We start from the raw sequence: 17,598 nt of genomic DNA, 5'->3' as shown, positions 1-17,598 counted from the left end.
GCAGTAACATTCCTGCCTCCCAGCTGTTTTGTGGGTAGGTTCCTGGGACACTTTGTGCACCCTAGGAGATGCACTGAGATTTTGTGCCTCCCGTGTGGTCAATTCCATGGAGACTGCAATATCAATGGCCTTCTGAAGGGTGATCTGGGCTTCTGTTAATAAACGGAAGCTACTCTGTGCAGGCCACACAGTAACCTGTCCTGTATGGCATCATTTAACATCTCTTTAAATTCACAGTGTGCCGCGAGCTTTTTCAAATTTGCTACAAATTGTCCAGATGTTTCACTTTCTTTTTGGCCTCAGTTATGGAACCTAGACCTTTCTGCAATTACCAGTGGTTTTGGAGCATAATGTGACCCCAGGATTTCCACAATGTCACTGTAACATTTGGTCTCTGGCTTAACAGGGAGCAGTGCAGCAGAAAGCAGGTCTTAGCCCCTACAACACTTACAAATATTGACACCTTCTTCTCCTCTTTAATGTCATTCTCAATAGCAAAAAGCTCAAAAGGCTCCCTATGTACGGGCCATTGCTTTATAGTCCCCCCAAAAGGTCCCAGTGACCCTGTAAGCGAAGCCATGGCTGCTGCAATTCTCTTCTTTCTTTCCCAGTCTCTCAGCTCCACGGATCTTCGCTTCAGTTTGCACTGTCAGTTCTTACCCCCACCTTCCAGAACAACAAAAAGCTTTATTGTCTTACACTGACTTCCACTGCTTCTGTTGCCGGAGGCAGCACAGGTTTCCCATTCTCGGTGCCACTTTGTTATGTCGGGTGGAGTTCCACAGTTGAGGAAGAAATCAGTGGAACACAGAAGCTGCATTTATATTGGCAAGATTTTGCACAAAAGCAGCTGCTTTTGCGCAAAATCTTGCCGCCTGTCTACATTGGCCGCGAGTACGCGTGTTTCCCAGGGTTACTGCATTCGTGTGCAGACACCGTAGATAACTAGCTGATTGCCCAACCTTCTCCATACAACTCAGGACTCCTCTGTCTTGTATTTCCTGTGGGGTCAGGTGGTGGGGCGAGGAAGAGTACATGGGGAGCAGGTAGGGGGTGGCAGGACAGGAGAGCCCTGGCCATGAACTTTGCTGGAGCTGGGCCCCTGGGCCAGGAATATTCCTGGAGCCCAGGTACCATGGGAACATATAACTCTCTGCCTGTGTAAACCCTTCCTTAAGAGCTGGGCCAGGAACGCAGGGACTGGTGGTAAGAGCTGACCGAGCAATGGATGGTTTTGTTCACACTCGCGGGTACAAGGGGTCGGGCTGGTCACCACCCACACCTGGTGTGGAACAGGTAACGTTTGTGTCGATGTAAAATGGGAGAAGTCAGAGGAGGGGCCTCTCTGGCAGTGTCCTGGGGGAATGGGGCATGTGCAGGTTGGAACCAGTAGAGGGTGAGTCTCTGTCCCTGGCCTTCTCTACATGCTTGAGGCCATGGGGCACTCGGCCAGAGGCTGGGGGTGTGTACAGGAGTGGGTGGGGGGGTTCTGTGATGGGCAGGGGTCAGAAAAGGATGGCCAAGGAGACTGAGCTGGGGCCATTTTTTTGAGCACACATCTCAGGGTGGCTGCACCAAGGTGCGCAGCCGCGGAAAGTCTCGGAGCAAGATTCAGAACGAGATCAGAGGGGCTACGTCTAGACTAGCATGATTTTCCGGAAATGCTTATAACAGAAAAGTTTTCCATGAAAAGTATTTTCAGAAAAAGCGCGTCTAGATTGGCAGGATGCTTTTCCGGAAAAGCACTTTTTGCAGAAAAGCGTCCGTGCCAATCTAGACGCGCTTTTCCGCAAAAAAGCCCCGATCGCCATTTTCGCAAAAACAAATCTGAGCTGTCTACACTGGACTTTTGCCCGAACGGGAGCAGCATAGTATTTCCGCAAGAAGCACTGATTTCAGACAGTAGGAAGTCAGTGCTCTTGCGGAAATTCAAGTGGCCAGTGTAGCCAGCTGGCAAGGTTTTCTGCAAAAGCGTCAGTCTAGACACAGCCAGGAGGCGACCCCGTGGGGGTAGTGTGGACGGGAGGGGCAATAATACGTAGCTCTCTAGAGGGGGGACATGTGCGCACCTCTGGGGCCAGGCACCTACATCTGGGCTCCTTAGAAAAAAAAGTTTTAGAGACGCTGCCCCCTGGTGGGGAGACAAATTGCAGCAGGCAGGGACTCTGGTGAGGAGGCAGAGCGCAGCAGGCTGGAATGTAGATGGCTCTGGCTATGGGGAACTAAGGGCTTTCCACATATCCCTGTCAAAGTACCTCCGTGCTGACTGGCAATAGCCTGCGTGTCCAGTTGGGGAGGACACACTGAACTTTTCTTGCATGCAGAGGCAGTGAAAGGGTCACAAGACTGAGCTCACAGTAGAAATTACTTGTTCACAGCCAGGCAATTAGCCTCTGGCAACATCTTTTAAACAATCAAAATGAAGTTTCCATTTGCAGGCCCCTCTAGAGCACCGGCACCGTTCTCACAGCGCAGTGTCCAATGCCTCCACGGATGCAGATGAAGTAGCAGCCACAAAGGAATTAGTCACCTTCTAGCAGGGGTGGATGAATACCGGCCTGCTGACTGGATCCAATCTGCCAGTGTTAGCCCCCAGTGGGCCCCCAAACCACCGTATTCACCTTCACCTCTGCGGGGTGGGGGATCACAGCTCCCATTGGCCACAGATCGCCGTTCCTGGCCAATGGGAGCTGCAATTGGCCGTATCCGTGGAGATGCGGGTAAATATAGCACCAGTGGCCCACCAGGGGCTAACCCTGGCAAAACGCCACTGGTTTATTGCCCACCCCTGCCTTATTGCGACCTTGTGTCTGCTAAAGCAGCAGCCAGAATAATTCATTGAAGCACCTGACGTGCTTCTGTGGGCACGTGGCTGTAGAGTGCTGAAAGACAAACCAGAGCTCTGGCTACGCCATTGTGCCCGAGAGCTACACTGAATTAATCACGTGCCAGGTGAGCCAAAGCATAAATTTCACGGCTCCCACCGCCCCATGCGCACATGCACACACACACACTCCGTGCCGGCACCAGCTGCCTCCACTTCCCCCACAGCTCCTCCCCCAACTCACTTCTCTGACGCAGGCCAGGGTCAAGCACCAACTTTCTCATTACTAAAAACTGCACAACTTTACCTCGTCTCTTCCTCTAAGGAACCAGAGAACAACTCACTCTCAGCTAGAGTGGTAGTGGCTGGGAGTAAGAAGAGATGAATCCGGACGGCTTCCAGCCCAGGAAACGTAGCACCAAGATCAGTTCCAACCACTAGTCATGATAAAAAAGAAGTTGAAGTCAAATCTTCATTCACTTGTAGTCCGATAGCCCCCTCTGAGTGGAAACTCTCTAGTCGGTCCTCACAACATGGTCGCCCATGGCTGGAAGTGCCCCACTGTTCAACTCCCAGAATTTTATAGGACCATGTAGCCTATTTTAGTGATTCATTTATTGTGTGTTTATGATGAATTGGCATGTTAGGTCACATATAATCACCGTGTGCTAAACAGAGTTAAGTTGTAGGGCTATAGAAGTATAAGACTGATCAAGATGTAGGAATAATCCTGTACTAGATGTCTCAGTAAGCTTGAACCACAAGGCCTGTAGGTTGAGGCCTGCAAGATTGTAGCTGAGCTATTTTAGGCCTTACAGCTAAGAAAGGCTGACACAAGTAAGTGAGCAACGTATGACTTGAAGCCCTAAGTATCAGAGCGGTAGCCATGTTAGTCTGAATCTGCATAAACACCAAGAAGTCCTGTGGCACCTTATAGACCAGGGGTGGGCAAAAGGGCCGTGGAGGCCCTGCGGCTCCTTCCTTCTCCCTGCCCCAACCCTGCGAGGAGCCTGCAGCACTTCAAAGTGCCACGTGCTCCTCACAGGGCAGGAGGAGGCTTCCTGTGCTCCCCAGACCCTCATTGGTCTGGGGGTGGGGGCGTGTCCCAAGCGTCTTCCAGGGCATGGGTGCTTAGAGGGAAGGGGGGGCAAAGGGACTTCCCCATGCCCAGACCAATCATGATCTGCGCTGAGGTAGCCCCTTCCCTTCCTGTTTAGTCCCCGTCAGATGCATGTAGTGGAAACTCCAGAGGCAGGTATAAATATCCAGGCACATGAAAACAAGGGAGGACCAATCAAGAGGAAGGCCAAGATAACGAGGTCAATTCAGTCAGGGAGGATGAGACCTACTTCTAGCAGCTGATGCGGAGGTGTGAACACCAAGAGCAGAGAAACTGCCTTTGTAGTTGGCCAGCCATTCCCAGTCTTTATTTAATCCTAAACTGACAGTGTCCAATTTGCAAATGAATTGTAGCTCTGCAGCTTCTCTTTGAAGTCTGTTTTGGAAATTGCTGGGGGCAGGCTGCAGAGCATGGGCCGGGCATGTCGTGGGGAGCAATGTCCCTCCACGTGTTGCCACGTAGGTCAGTCTGTCCCCTCTCTCCCGTGCTCAGGAAGGGGGTGAGCACCTGGACTTTGTCTCTCCTGGAAAACATTGGCCGGAGCGGGAGGGGGCTGGGCTGGGACTGGTTCCCTGATCCCGCCCCATGACAGACCTTCGTCCCCACCTCGCCAGGCACTGTGCTAAGCTGGGGTTCAGGGCACTGCAGTGAGAACTTTTCTTCTGGCCTCTGTCCTGACAGGGCTCTTATGCCCTGGCTGCTGCCACCCACACTCCCAGGCAGAGCCATCAGGGCAGGTGAGTACAAGGGCTTTCCCGAGGGCAGAGTAGCCACCAATTCCTTTGAGAGGGAAAGCTCCTCTCCAAGCGAGCTGGGCAGGGAGGGGGCTGGGAAGGGGGTGCCCTGAGCAGGGGAACCCAGCTGGGAGGGGGCTGGGTGAGCTGTGCCTGGGGGAGAGTGACCAGCAAGAAGGGGACTGGGGAGGGAGTGTCCGTGGGAGGATGCCCAGCAGGGATGGAACTGGGCAGGCAGTATCAGGCAGAGGGGTGTCCAGGAGGGAGGGGGATGGACTTGGGGGAGGGGTACCCAGCAGGGATGGGGCTGGGCAGGGAGTGCCAGGGAATAATGTCCAGCAGGGAGATGTTCAGGGGGTGTCCTATGCAGTTGTAGGGCTGAATCATACAATCATAGAACCATAGAGCTGGAAGAGACCTTAGAAGGTAATCAGGTCCAGCCCCCTGCTCTAGGCAGGACCAATCCCAACTCAATCAACCCAGCCAGGGCTTTGTCAAGCCGAGACTTAAACACCTCTAGGGATGGAGACTCCACTACTTCCCTAGGGAACCCATTCCAGTGCTTCATCACTCTCCTAGTGAAATAGTTTTTCCTAATATCCAACCTGGATCTCTCCCACCACAACTTGAGACCATTGCTCCTTGTTCTGCCATCTGTCACTACTGAGAACAGCCTCTCTCCATCCTCTATGGAACCTCCCTTCAGGAAGTTGAAGGCAGCTATCAAATCCCCCCTCACTCTTCACTTCTGCAGACTGAACAAACCCAAATCCCTCAGCCTCTCCTCGTAGGTCTGTCACGTTGCTGAATTGGAGGGAAGCAGCCAGATCGCTGCTGCACCCCTAGGTGGGGGTGTTGGCCCCAGAAATTGGTGTGGGGGGAGCCATGTGGGGTATTGAATGGGAGATTATTGTTTGTTGATCTTATGTACGCTATTTATGTGAGTGTATAATGTCTATGTGTGTAGGTAGGAATCTGTAATCTGTGTGGAAGCTGAATATTTCTCTGAATGTGGTTAAGCATGGCTATGAACAGGCTGAGTAGCAAAGTCCTGTGGAACAATGACTCTCAATAGGCTATGGACACACCCAAAGAATGGGATTTGTCACCTGAGGGCAGCCGGCAGGGAACATAGAGATTGGCCTCTGACCAGGTGACTTGCTGCATACAAGAAGAGGCCAGGAAGGGGATAAAAGAGGCCATGTGGTCGATGCCATTTTGTTCTCAGCTCAGCACTTCATCCCAGAGGCAGCACTGCAGGGATTGAAGAGCCCGGAAGACCTGTGAACCCATCCTGATCGTAGGATGTGCAACAAGAACTTTTAAACCAGCAGCTGCAACATCTCTGCTAGAGCCTGCATCGAGAACTGGGAGATTCGGTGCATGTAACGTACTGTACTTTAATAACCTTACTCTCATGCTTTTCTTTCTTGTAATAATAAACCTTTAGATATAGATTCTAAAGGATTGGCCCAGCGTGATTTGTGGGTAAGGTCCAGAGGGTAAATTGACCAGGGATCTGTGGCTGGTTTCTTGGAACCGGACAGAACTTGTTCGGGGTAGGTGGGATTGGGTGCTAGGACCCCCCACCTGTGTATAGGCCCGGGGCCATCTGGGGCACGGATATTGCTGGGGTGTCGGAGGGGTTTTGCTCGGGAGGCTTCAGGCAGGCAGCTGAAGCGCTCTGTGAGACTGGTTTGTGGCCTGTTTGGAGAGGTCACCAGTCAGGGGGACTGTAAGGAGCCCCGGATTTGAGCAATTCGCCCTGAGCGGACGCCCTCAGTTGTGCCCAGACACGGCCCGGTCCGTCACAAGGTCATATGCTCCAGCCCCCTAATCATTTTGGTTGCCCTCCGCTGGACCCTCTCCAATGCGTCCACATCCTTTTTGTAGTGGGGGGCCCAGAACTGGACACAGTAATCCAGATGTGGCCTCACCAGAGCCGAATAAAGGGGAATAATGACATCTCTGGATCTGCTGGTAATGCTCCTCCTAATGCAGCCTAATATGCCATTAGCCTTCTTGGCTACAAGGGCACACTGTTGACTCATATCCAGCTTCTCATCCACTGTAGCCCCCAGGTCATTTTCTGCAGAACTACTACTTAGCTGGTTGGTCCCCAGTCTATAATAATGTTTGGGATTCTTCCATCCCAAGTGTAGGACTCTGCACTTGTCCTTGTTAAACCTCATCAGATTTCTTGTGGCCCAATCCTCCAATTTGTCTAAGTCACTCTGCACCCTATCTCTGCCCTCAGGCGTATCTACCTCTCCCTCTAGCTGAGTATCATCCACAAACTTGCTGAGGGTGCAATCCATCCTCTCATCCAGGTCATTAATAAAGATATTGAACAAAACTGGTCCTAGAACCAAACCTTGGGGCACTCCGCTAGAAACCAATCGCCATCCTGACATCGAGCCGTTGATCACTACCTGCTGGGCCCAACATTCTAGCCAACTTTCTATCCATCTTACCGTCCATTTATCCAATCCACATTCCTTTAACTTGCTGGCAAGAATATTGTGGGAGACTGTATCAAAAGCCTTGCTAAAGTCAAGGTATATCACATCCACTGACTTTCCCACATCCACAGAGCCAGTTCTCTCATCATAGAAGCTAATCAGATTGGTCAGGCACAACTTGCCCTTTGTGAATCCATGCTGACTATTCCTAATCACTTTCCTCTCTTCCAAGTGCCTCAAAATGGATTCCTTAAGGATCCCTTCCATGATTTTTCCAGGAACCGAGGTAAGACTGACCGGCTTATAGTTCCCTGGATCGTCCTTCTTCCCTTTTTTGAAGATGGGCACTACAGTTGCCCTTTTTCAATCATCCAGGATTTCTCCCGATCTCCATGACTTTTCAAAGATAATGGCCAAAGGCTCCTCAATGACAAAAACACCACTTGCGCTCCAAATTCTTGGATCCTTCTTCCCAGCGCTAAATAATCTGCAGTAACCCACTCAAGGTCGTTCTTGGCCGTATCATTAGTTCCCACGTGGAGAAGCAGGAAGGGGTAGCGATTCAAAGGTTTGACCATTTTGGTAAGCCTCTTAGTCACATCCTGAATTTGAGCTCCCGGTAAGTAGCCCACCTCTTGAGATTCCAGGTCCAGTCGGCAGAGGGATGGCTCAGTCCCTTTTAGGAGCGAGTCCCCGACCACCACCACCCGTCGTTTTCCTTTGGGGGTGGTGGCCGTGGAACCCCCATCCCTACGACTATGCATCCCATGCCTTCTAGTAGATGGTGTTCCCTTCTGGTTTCTTCCTTGTGAGGTCCCGTCCAAACCATTCAACACTGCTGAGCCTGTGGAGAGAGCCTGAAAGCGATTGTTTACCTCTATAGCACTGGGGGATTCCCGTGCTGGCCTTTTTCCGCTTCTAGAAGTTACATGCTGCCAGTTCTCTTCTTGGTCCCGTACTGCCCTCTCTGGCTCTTCTGCCTGCCGTGCTTGAAGGATTAAACGCTGCCTTCTATCGAGGAAGTCTTCATCCTCTCTGATCGAGCGCAGGGTTGACACTTGGGCCTCCAGTCCTCTAATTTTTTCTTCCAAAATGGCGACCAGCTTGCACTTCATGCAGACGAAATCTGTTCTTTCTTCCAGGACGAAGCCAAACATGGCACACTCTGTGCAGGTAACAACAGCAGACCTATCACCATCCATCGCTGCTGTCCTGGAGAAGGGATTTAAAAAGAAGGCAATAGAACCTCGCCTCCTTCCCAACTCCCTCTCTAAACTCCCTGGGTATGTCTACACTACAATGTTAGTTCGAACTAACTTTCATAGGCGCTACACCAGCGCTCCGTTAGTTCGAATTTAATTTGAACTAACGGAGCGCTTAGTTCGAACTAGGTAATCCTCATTCCACGAGGATTAAGCCTAGTTCGAACTAGCTAGTTCGAATTAAGGGGTGTGTAGCCTCTTAATTCGAACTAGTGGGAGGCTAGCCCTCCCCAGGTTTCCCTGGTGGCCACTCTGGCCAACACCAGGGAAACTTGTCTGCCCCGCTTCTGGCCCCAGACCCCTTAAAGGGGCATGGGCTGGCTACGGTGCCCGTGCCAGGTGCAAGCCTGCCAGCACCCAGCCAGCAGACCCTGCACCTGGCACGGCTCGAGCCACCCACCCGATGCCCCCCAGCCCTCCCCCTCTTCCCAGGCTGGCGGCTCCCGGGAGCTTGCCCGGGACTGCAACAGGCGGGCACCTGCCTTGGCTAGTGCAGACATCATGGACCTCATCCACGATCTCCGCACTAGGCACAGGAAAGTGGCCGGCTAGGGCAGGAGAGCTGCCAGCCTGGCCACCCAGGAGCAGGTGTGCAAGAGAATCAAGGGGGTCCACTGAGACCCCCGACCCTGAGCCCTGACCTTACAATGGCCATCCTGGGTCAGACCAAAGGTCCATCTAGTCCAGTAGCCTGCCGACAGCGGCCAACCCTAGGGACCCTGGAGGGGATGGACCGAAGACAGTGACCAAACCATTTGTCTCGTGCCATCCCTCTTCAGCCTTCCACATACCTTGGGCAGGGACACCACTCCTACCCCCTGGCTAATACCACTCCATGGACCCAGCCTCCATGACTTGATCTCACTTCCCTTTAAACTCTGTTCTAGTTCTAGCCTTCACAGCCTCCTGCAGCAAGGAGTTCCACAGGTTGACTATTTGCTTTGTGAAGAACAACTTTCTCTTACTAGTTTGAAGCCTGCTACCCATTCCTTTCCTTTGGTGTCCTCTAGTCCTTCTTTATGGGAACTAATGAAGAACTTTTCTGTATGCACCCTCTCCACCCAACTCCTGCTTTTAGAGACCTCTACCCTGTCCCCCCTTCGTCTCCTCTTTTCTAAGCTGAAAAGTCCCAGTCTCTTTAGCCTCTCTTAATATGGGACCTGTTCCCAACCCCTGATCATTTTAGTTGCCCTCCCCTCTCCCAGCCTCTCTCTTCCCCTCTCCCACCTCCTTTTCCCAGTCTTCCCCAGTTTTGTTCAATAACGACAGATTCCATTTTGGAAGACATGTTATCTTTATTTTGTACATCAAGAAGAGGAGCTAGGGAAGGGTAAGTGGAAGGAGGTGAGGGAGGAATGGGGCACGAGCCCCTGATGGGGAGGACTGGGCTGGCTCTGCGGGCTTCTGGGTGTGGAAGCTCTCCTGCAGCCCCCCAATTGCCCCCTCTCCTCAGATGGCAGCCTGCGGCAAGTGCAGCCAAGTGCTGTGATGTGCCCAGTGTGGGTAGTCCGGGCACTCCAAGACAGGACTGCTTTGCAAGTGGGGCACCCCTGAGAACTGTCTGTCCAGGGTGGGGGTCGGGACCCTTTAAGCACAGCCCTCGACTAGCCTGAGACAGCAGCGCCATGCTCTAAGTCCTCCTCTGATGCCCTGCCGGCACTGCTTCCGGCCATCCTTAACCCCGGTTCAGGGACCACTTAATGTGGACATGCTAGTTTGAATTAGCAAAATGCTAATTCAAACTAGTTTTTTAGTCTGGATCCGTTAGTTTAAATTAACATTGTAGTGTAGACATACCCCCTGTTAGCACTCACCTGTTCGCAAGCTCCCTGGTCACTTGCCCACTGTCTTATAAAGCCCTGGAGTGCCTGAAAGTCCCTCCCCCTAGCAAGGCTCAGCCAATCAGCAGAGGCTTCTAGAATTCAAACTTTAATTAGAAGCCAACTGTTTCCACCTGCCAATCACAGAATACACTGCATGAAGGGGAGGGGGAGGGGCAAAGGGGAAGTGAAAAAAAAAAAGCCTCACTCACAAACAGGGAGAAAAAAAACCACACCAACAAAACAAAAAAGCACACACACCAACCCTCACTCACAAGCTCAGCACACAGCAAGAAAGCCCCAAACACAACACACACTTCCCTCAAGAGTCCTGTATCTGCTTCTCCTCTACCTGGAGAACTCCCTCTCTAAACTCCCTGGTAGTACTCTCCTGTTCACCGGTTAGGAGGTGCTGGGGGAGGCTAACAGTGCCTATGCAATGATGAAAGGGTGGGGGGGAGGGTCTGCAAACAGGCTGACCAAGGCCCAAGGCCCCTCGGCAGGGTGCACTGGGGGAGGGGAAATAGATGGGTCTGCTGTCGGGCTGACCAAGGCTCGACACCCCTCAGCAGGGTGCAGTGGGGAAAGGGGGTGATGGGTCTGCAGTCGGGGAGAGACAAGCCCTTGTGCTTGGTTATGGGCTCCTGCATCTCCCTGCAGGGCCACCCGTCTAAAGCGCTGCAAGGACGGGCAATGCCAGTGGAATACGTCATGTACCAGGGCATCAAGTTCCCCCCTGCGTACAACTCCGAGCAGAGCCTGCACTTTGCCCACCGGGAGTTCCAGGTGCAGGATGACGACGTCTTCAACGTCACCTACCCCAAATCAGGTGGGGGGCTGTGGGCACAGGGGTGGGATCAGGAGAGGGCCCTGGCAGGGCGAAGGGTGCACACCTTACTCTGGAACCCAGGGCAGGGCTTGCAGAGGGGCGGAGAGGGCAGAGTGTGGCTGGCACTGTGGGTCCCTAAGATGGCTCCAAAGGTGCCACTGATGGAGCTTCCTCCCCCCGCCCCCACCCCACCCCGCCCCATTCTTCACAGGCACCGTGTGGATGACTGAGATCTTGAGTCTGATCCGCAGCGGCGGGGACCCAGCCTGGAACCGAACTGTCCTCAACTCCACCCGCATGCCCTGGTTCACCACCCGCCTGGGGCTGGAGGCTGCACTGAACTACCCCCCACCCCGCCTGCTGACCTGCCACCTCCCCATCCAGCTCTTCCCCACCTCTTTCTTCGGCTCCAGGGCCAAGGTGAGCCAGGTCGGCAGCGCACAGGGAGCAGGTTACAGTGCCAGGCTGGGGCCAACCCCCCAGGGTTATCCAGGAATTACTGATGAATCTTTCATTAAGGATTCTGTCCTGTGATGAAATCTCCAGAAATACGTCCAAGCGAAACTAGCAACCCTGAGGGTGAGAGGGGGCAGGGCTGTGGTGCTGAGCAGGGGACAGGGCTGTGGAGCAGAGAGGGGGGAGCAAGCGTATGGTGCAGAGCAGGGGAGCAGGGCTAAGAAGCATAGGCGAGGGGTGCAGGGGGGCAGAGCTATGCTGCAAATCCAAAGGGGTAGGATGCATAGCTGAGGGGTGTGGGGTCTAAGCTGCAGACTGGGGGGGGGGAAGCAGTGTTATTTGCAGAGCAGGGGGGCAGGGTTATGGTGCAGACCCAAGAGGAGCAGGGCTGTATAGCTGGGGATGCGGGGGCTAAGGTGCATATCTGGGGGGAGGGAGTGGAGATGCAGGGGCTAAGGTGCAGACCCCTAGGAAGCAGGGTTTGAGGCACATGCAGCAAACGGAAGCCTTAAGCATGTGCCTGAATTCCAAGTTCCTTGACCCTGCCCCATAGTGCCGTGGGGGATTCCCTGGCTCACCGGTGGCTGGATGCCCACAGACAAGCTAGCTGGGCACTTCAGGGTCTCCCTGACCCATAGGGGTAATAACTGAGCAGCATTGCCCCTCGCCCCAGCCCACGTCTCTGGCCCTACCCCTGCCTGCGCTCCCCTCCAGGTGATCTACACGCTCCGCAACCCTAAGGACGTCCTGGTCTCCTACTTCTATTTCTCCAAGATGTGCAGCTCATACGAGGACCCCGAGTCCTTCGAGCAGTTCCTGGGGGACTTTCTGAGCGGGGACGGTGAGTGAGGCTCCAGGACCTCGGCCATCTCTGGTCATGGGGAGGAGGAAGCTGAGCAGGGACTGGAGACCCATCTTCAAATGTGGGGAAAGTTGCTATAAAGAGCATGGGGATCAATTGTTCTCCCTCTGCTCCGAGGGGAGGACAGGAAGGAATCCGCTCAGTGTGCACCAAAGGAGTTGTAGGTTAGAAAGCAGGACAAACCAGGGCACCTAAGCTCTGGGGCAGGTGACCTAGGCAGGTTGTAGGATTCTTGTCATTGGAGGTTTCCAAGAACAGGCTGGACAGACCCCTGCCCGGGTGAGTCTAGAGTGACTCAGAGGGATGGAAACGGTGACCCCTCCAGGGTCCTTCCTGCAGGAACGTTCCCTGCTCCATGCAGCTCCTGCCCCTTGGGAGAGTCCCCTCTGCGGATAGTCTCTGGCTGGCGCTCACAGCCCCACCCCGCTCTGCTCTTTGCCCCGGCAGTGCCCCATGGGTCCTGGTTTGACCATGTGAGAGGCTGGATGGAAATGAAGGGCAAGGACAATTTCTTCTTCACGACGTACGAAGAGCTGCAGCAGGTACAGGGAGCCAGGCACGTCCCTCGCCAGAGCAGACTGGCCGGAGCTGCAGAGGAGTCAGTCGACCAGATCCCCCGGGGAAATCAGGAGTAACTGAAGTGGTGTCAGGGGAGCTGATTAGTTGGGACTGGAAGTATTGTTCTTTTTATATTTATATTTTAGGTTCAATAAGGTGGCAATGTAGTTGAATGATGTAGCAATCTAAGGTAACATATTATTATATTAAGTCCTTTTAGTTAAATGTATATCCCTTTGTCCTAACGCTTAGTAAGTTTAGCAAAAGGCCTAAGTAGGGACAGATAAACTACTAGAAGAATGTTGAAGGCTGAGACCTTAACTGCTTGATTTACAATGCCTTTCGGTCTGAGAGTTTAAGCATAAGACTCCCCTTCTACCCCGGGATGTAATTCAGGCGGCGCTATGGGAACCAGTGGGAGTGAGGGGTGGGCTGCCTCCGCGCCTATCCCACTGACGTCTGTGTTTCAGAGCAGACACCACCCAGGTATAGAAATTGTCCTCTTCACCCAGCCAGGCCTGCCAGGCCCTGCCCTGTTGTGGTCCCCGTCTACCCGGCACCGTGGGGGGCTCTGCCAGACCCTGCCCCAGTTACTGTCCTCATCTCTCCAGGCAGCATGGGGGGCTCTGCCAGACCCTGCCCCAGTTACTGTCCTCATCTCTCCAGGCAGCATGGGGGGCTCTGCCAGGCCCTGCCCCAGTTACTGTCCTCATCTCTCCAGGCAGCATGGGGGGCTCTGCCAGACCCTGCCCCAGTTACTGTCCTCATCTCTCCAGGCAGCATGGGGGGCTCTGCCAGGCCCTGCCCCAGTTACTGTCCTCGTCTCTCTGAGCAGCGTCGGGGGCTCTGCCAGGCCCTGCCCTGGTTACTGTCCCTGCCCCCATTTGCCCAGGCAGCATGGGGGACTCTGGTTGCTGAGGGCGTTATTTCCCCTAGGACCTGCGGGGCAGCGTGCAGCGACTCTGCCAGTTCCTGGGGCAGGCGCTGGATGAGGGAGCCCTCACGGCGGTGGTGGAGAACGCCTCCTTCAGGGCCATGCAGGAGAACCAGATGTGCAACTCGACACTGCTCCCAGCGGACATCATGGATCAGGAGAAGGGCACCTTCCTGAGGAAGGGTGAGGAGATGGGCACCCTGGGGCAATGCCCAACAAGGCTTCTGGGAGCATGGATCTGCCCCCCCCCCCTCCACTCCCAAAGTTATAGTGAGGAGGCTGCTGACAGCCAGCCCCATCACTGGGGAGCTTCACAGATGCCATCGAGCCCTTGTGGGGGATGAGCCGGGGGCAGAGCCAGGATTGCGCACTGGGAGCAGGGTGGGCTCCACCCCCCTTGCAGCAGCAAGCGCCCCGCGATCTGCAGGGTGGGAGGCGAGTCCCAGTCCCCGCGATGGCCATGGTGCGAATCCTGAGCAGCGCCACTCGCCTTCCACAGGCATCTGTGGGGACTGGAAGAACCATTTCACAGCAACGCAGAGCAAGGCCTTCGACGGGATCTACCGGGACCGGATGGGAGGCCTCCTGGGGGCGTTCCCCTGGGATGCGCCCTGGGATTGAACAGTGGGAATAAAGCAGCCAGGAGACCATGAGGAGCCCGGGCTGAGTTGCCGGGAGTGGCTGGCTGCCGTGGTTCACACAGCCCATGGGAGGGAATGGCTCCGGCCTGGCAGGATGGACCAGGCTGAGGAGCGTTGCCTGGCTTGGGCATTTCATGCCAGTGCTACCTGCCATGCCCTTGCCCTCCCTCCCACCAGGTTCCATAATCAGCCTGGCCTCTTATTGCCACAGGGAGCACCTCCAGGGTCAGCCTCCAGCCACTGCAGCTCGCTCCCTCGGCCTGTGACACCTCCCTGAACCTTACCGGCACCGCTCTACAGACTGAGGTGCATGTTCTGGGAGTGAGGTGTTGTGTCATCGCCTGCCCTGGAACTCTGGGTGCCTTAAATGCTCTGCTGCTGGGCTCACAGCCTGACACCCATAGCCTCCGACAAGCCCACGGAGCCCTGTGTGCGCCAGCCTGTGGCTTCCTTCTTCCCTCCAGAGCTGAGTTTCCCCCAGCCAGGCCTTTCGCAGGAGTACGAGGTGCAGGCTTCCTGTCTCCTCCTTGCTGGCAGGGCCCATCCCACTTAGCTCTGACTCCTGCACTCCCCACACCGCCAGCCCCCTGCCCTGAAGGACCCGAGCAAGGCCAAGTAAGTCTTCTAGTAAAATATTACAGCTTAAAAAGAGAAGCAATGTTTTGGTAAGAGAGTGAAGGAGAGAGGTACAGATTGGCCTTTCTCACCCTCGTTGTCTGAAGAAACAGTTCAGCATTCAGTAACTAAAGGGTTCACCCTGGAAAGTGGGTGACCAGGAAGTGTTGGCAGGTAGCCAGGAGAACCAATGGGAAGAACGTGTTAGATTTGGCTTGAAAGGGAATCTGCCTGCTACTTTTCCTTTGGGCATTCAAACCAAGAACTGGGGGGAAGGGAGATGAATACCCATGCCTAGAAATGGACTAGACTTTGGAAGTACAAACATGTGAGTAGATAGGGAATGTTTATAGTTATACACAATTTTCTTTGTTTTGGTGTTTAGTTAAACCCCCCTTACGCTGTAACTAAAACTGAATCCCAGGGAAGCAATTCTCTGTGTTTTAATCTATTCTTTTCTCAGCTGCTCTATAACACCTAGCAATGAAGTATCCTTTATCAAGAATATCTTTTTGTTTTGTTAATAAGAACACCCTTTTAAAGACTATGATCTGATTCTTGTGTCCTGGAAAGTAATAGGAGGTCGGTGAGTGCATGACTAAGACTGAGAGGTCAGCTATCAGAGATTATTGGGTTTTTTTCAAGTGGTAGCAGAGCTTGGGGTACCCCTCTGAAGAAGTTCCCAGGTGGGTAGTTCCTGGGTTCCGAAAGAAAGAGGTTTTGCACTTGGGGTTGCAGCTACCCCCCAAGGACAGGGAATCTGTGACCTTGGGGAGTTTTCAAGCAGAAGCCTCTACAGCAGTGTTTCTTAAACTGTGTCACAAGGCATTCAAAATGGCCACCCTTAAAGGGGGCAGACAACCTTTTTTTTTTTTTTTCCCAACAAAAAATCCTTGGTGTTCCTCATAGAAATAATTATTGTTTGCTGATCCTCAGTCTTCAAAAGTTTAAGAAACACTGCTGTACAGGCAAGGTATTTTTCCAAGTGCCAGGGTGGAGAACAGCCTTCACAGAAACAAAAGGGTGAAAACTAAATAAACCCAGAACACAATGAAAGCGATTAAAAGCTAAATACTCGTCCATTTTTAAGCATGTTTTTACAGCCTAAAGAAATGGCAGATGCAGGAAATAGAGAAGGATATTTCATTGCCACAGCTTCATAACAAACACTCCTGTGAGACCACTTGAAAAAGGATTTGAGACCACTTGAAAAATGCCATGGACATGGAGGGAGGGTTTGACGTAGTGGGTTTTGTTTTCACTCTGGTTGCTTTATTGCGTTATGTGTGATTCTACTGTCCTGTGCTGTTCTGTAGTGACTGTGTGGCTACGTCTACACTAGCAGCTTCTTGCACAAGAACTCTTTTGCGGAAGAGTTCTTGTGCAAAAACTCTTCCACAAGAGAGCGACTACACTGACAAGTGCCTTTGCACAAGAGATGTGCCTTTGCGCGAGAGCATCCATGCCAATGTAAATGCTCTCTTGCGCAAGAAAGCTCTAATGGCCATTTTAGCCATAGGGGTTTCTTGTGCAAGAAATTCATGTTGCCTGTCTACACTGGCCTCTTCTGGAAGAGCTCTTGCGCAAAAGGGCTTCTTCCTGGGAGGGAGGGGGTGAATTATCTCTGCAGCCAGGGAGCTCCAAGGGCAGATGAGTAATTAAATCCTCAGTCATTTTGGCATCTCTCTTGAATGCTGATCAATGTCTCCCCGATTGCTCCCTAGTGACCACTGATGGCTATAAAATCCTTGCCGCTGTCCCCTGTTCTTTCCAATTAGCGACTCTCTCTAGTCTCTGCCTCAGATCCTGCCCCATTTTCTCTCTAATTCCCCAATGTCCATTTCCAAACCCCTCCAACTGGCCAGTGACAATTTGTCTTGCTTTAGGCAGGAAACTGGTGCCCTGAGTCAAAGAGAAGTCGCTAGTCTCCCCTGTCTGAGCCTTTCCCGGCACCGCTGTACATCCCATCTCACAGTCTGTCCTCGGGTGTAGAACCCGGCACGGTACACATGTACCCACGTCGGTACACACAGACATCAGTACCGCCAAGTCACAGGGGTCTACTCCCAAGGGGCACTGTGGCCAATGGAGAGGAGTGTGGTGTCGCTGCTCCCAGGAGCCAGCATCCCACACCGGCAGCTCCTCATAGTTGTGCCATCCTCAGCCGTGGCATCTCCTGTCTGGGATCAGATATCTCTGCTTGGGAAGAGGGAGGACCTGGCTTTGGAGGTCACTGGGGGGCCTGGTGCTGTGCAGAGGCAGCAGTCGGGCCCCACACACACTCCCCACATCAGTAGGAGCCATGGGGAAGCAGAGCACAACAGAGCATGTGCATTTGTCCAGTGCGGTCGGACTCCGCCATGGCTCCTGCCACACAGAGAATAGAGGGGGCATGACTGCTGCCTCCATGTGGTGCCAGCCCCCCAGTGATCCCCAAAGCTGCATCCTAGGGTACAAGGTGCCATGGGGGGAGAGGGCGGG

General features: G+C 53.5%; 1 protein-coding gene across 17 annotated transcripts; it reads left to right on the top strand.

Moving 5' to 3' along the window:
* The first annotated feature begins 4,533 nt into the window (after positions 1–4,533).
* LOC102460158 (sulfotransferase 2B1-like) lies at positions 4,534–15,995 on the top strand. 17 transcript variants are annotated; one of them, XM_075914304.1, is made up of 9 exons: positions 4,540–4,681; positions 5,907–6,063; positions 8,283–8,313; positions 10,883–11,051; positions 11,263–11,471; positions 12,222–12,348; positions 12,817–12,911; positions 13,864–14,044; positions 14,714–15,995. In XM_075914304.1, coding segments are annotated over exons 2-9 (1,272 nt in total). In that variant the 5' UTR covers positions 4,540–4,681; positions 5,907–6,061; the 3' UTR covers positions 15,172–15,995. The 17 variants fall into 17 exon arrangements, with proteins under 17 accessions (XP_075770432.1, XP_075770433.1, XP_075770419.1 ...); XM_075914306.1 differs by having other exon boundaries at positions 5,907–6,068; XM_075914314.1 differs by lacking the exon at positions 8,283–8,313.
* The last annotated feature ends 1,603 nt before the right edge of the window (positions 15,996–17,598 follow it).

The sequence above is a fragment of the Pelodiscus sinensis genome, chromosome 33 (genome assembly GCF_049634645.1).
Source record: "Pelodiscus sinensis isolate JC-2024 chromosome 33, ASM4963464v1, whole genome shotgun sequence".
Lineage (NCBI taxonomy): Eukaryota > Metazoa > Chordata > Testudines > Trionychidae > Pelodiscus > Pelodiscus sinensis.
Note: the sequence above shows the minus strand (reverse complement) of the source record. Positions and strands in the feature narration are given on the sequence as shown.

Excerpts from the sequence above, each read along its gene's own strand:
- LOC102460158 (XM_075914303.1), top strand. The coding sequence starts at position 10,817 with ATGGGTCTGCAGTCGGGGAGAGACAAGCCCTTGTGCTTGGTTATGGGC. Across the intron at positions 11,052-11,262 it reads CGTCACCTACCCCAAATCAG|GCACCGTGTGGATGACTGAG; the intron begins GTGGGGGGCTGT and ends CATTCTTCACAG. Across the intron at positions 14,045-14,713 it reads GGGCACCTTCCTGAGGAAGG|GGAGCACCTCCAGGGTCAGC; the intron begins GTGAGGAGATGG and ends TTATTGCCACAG.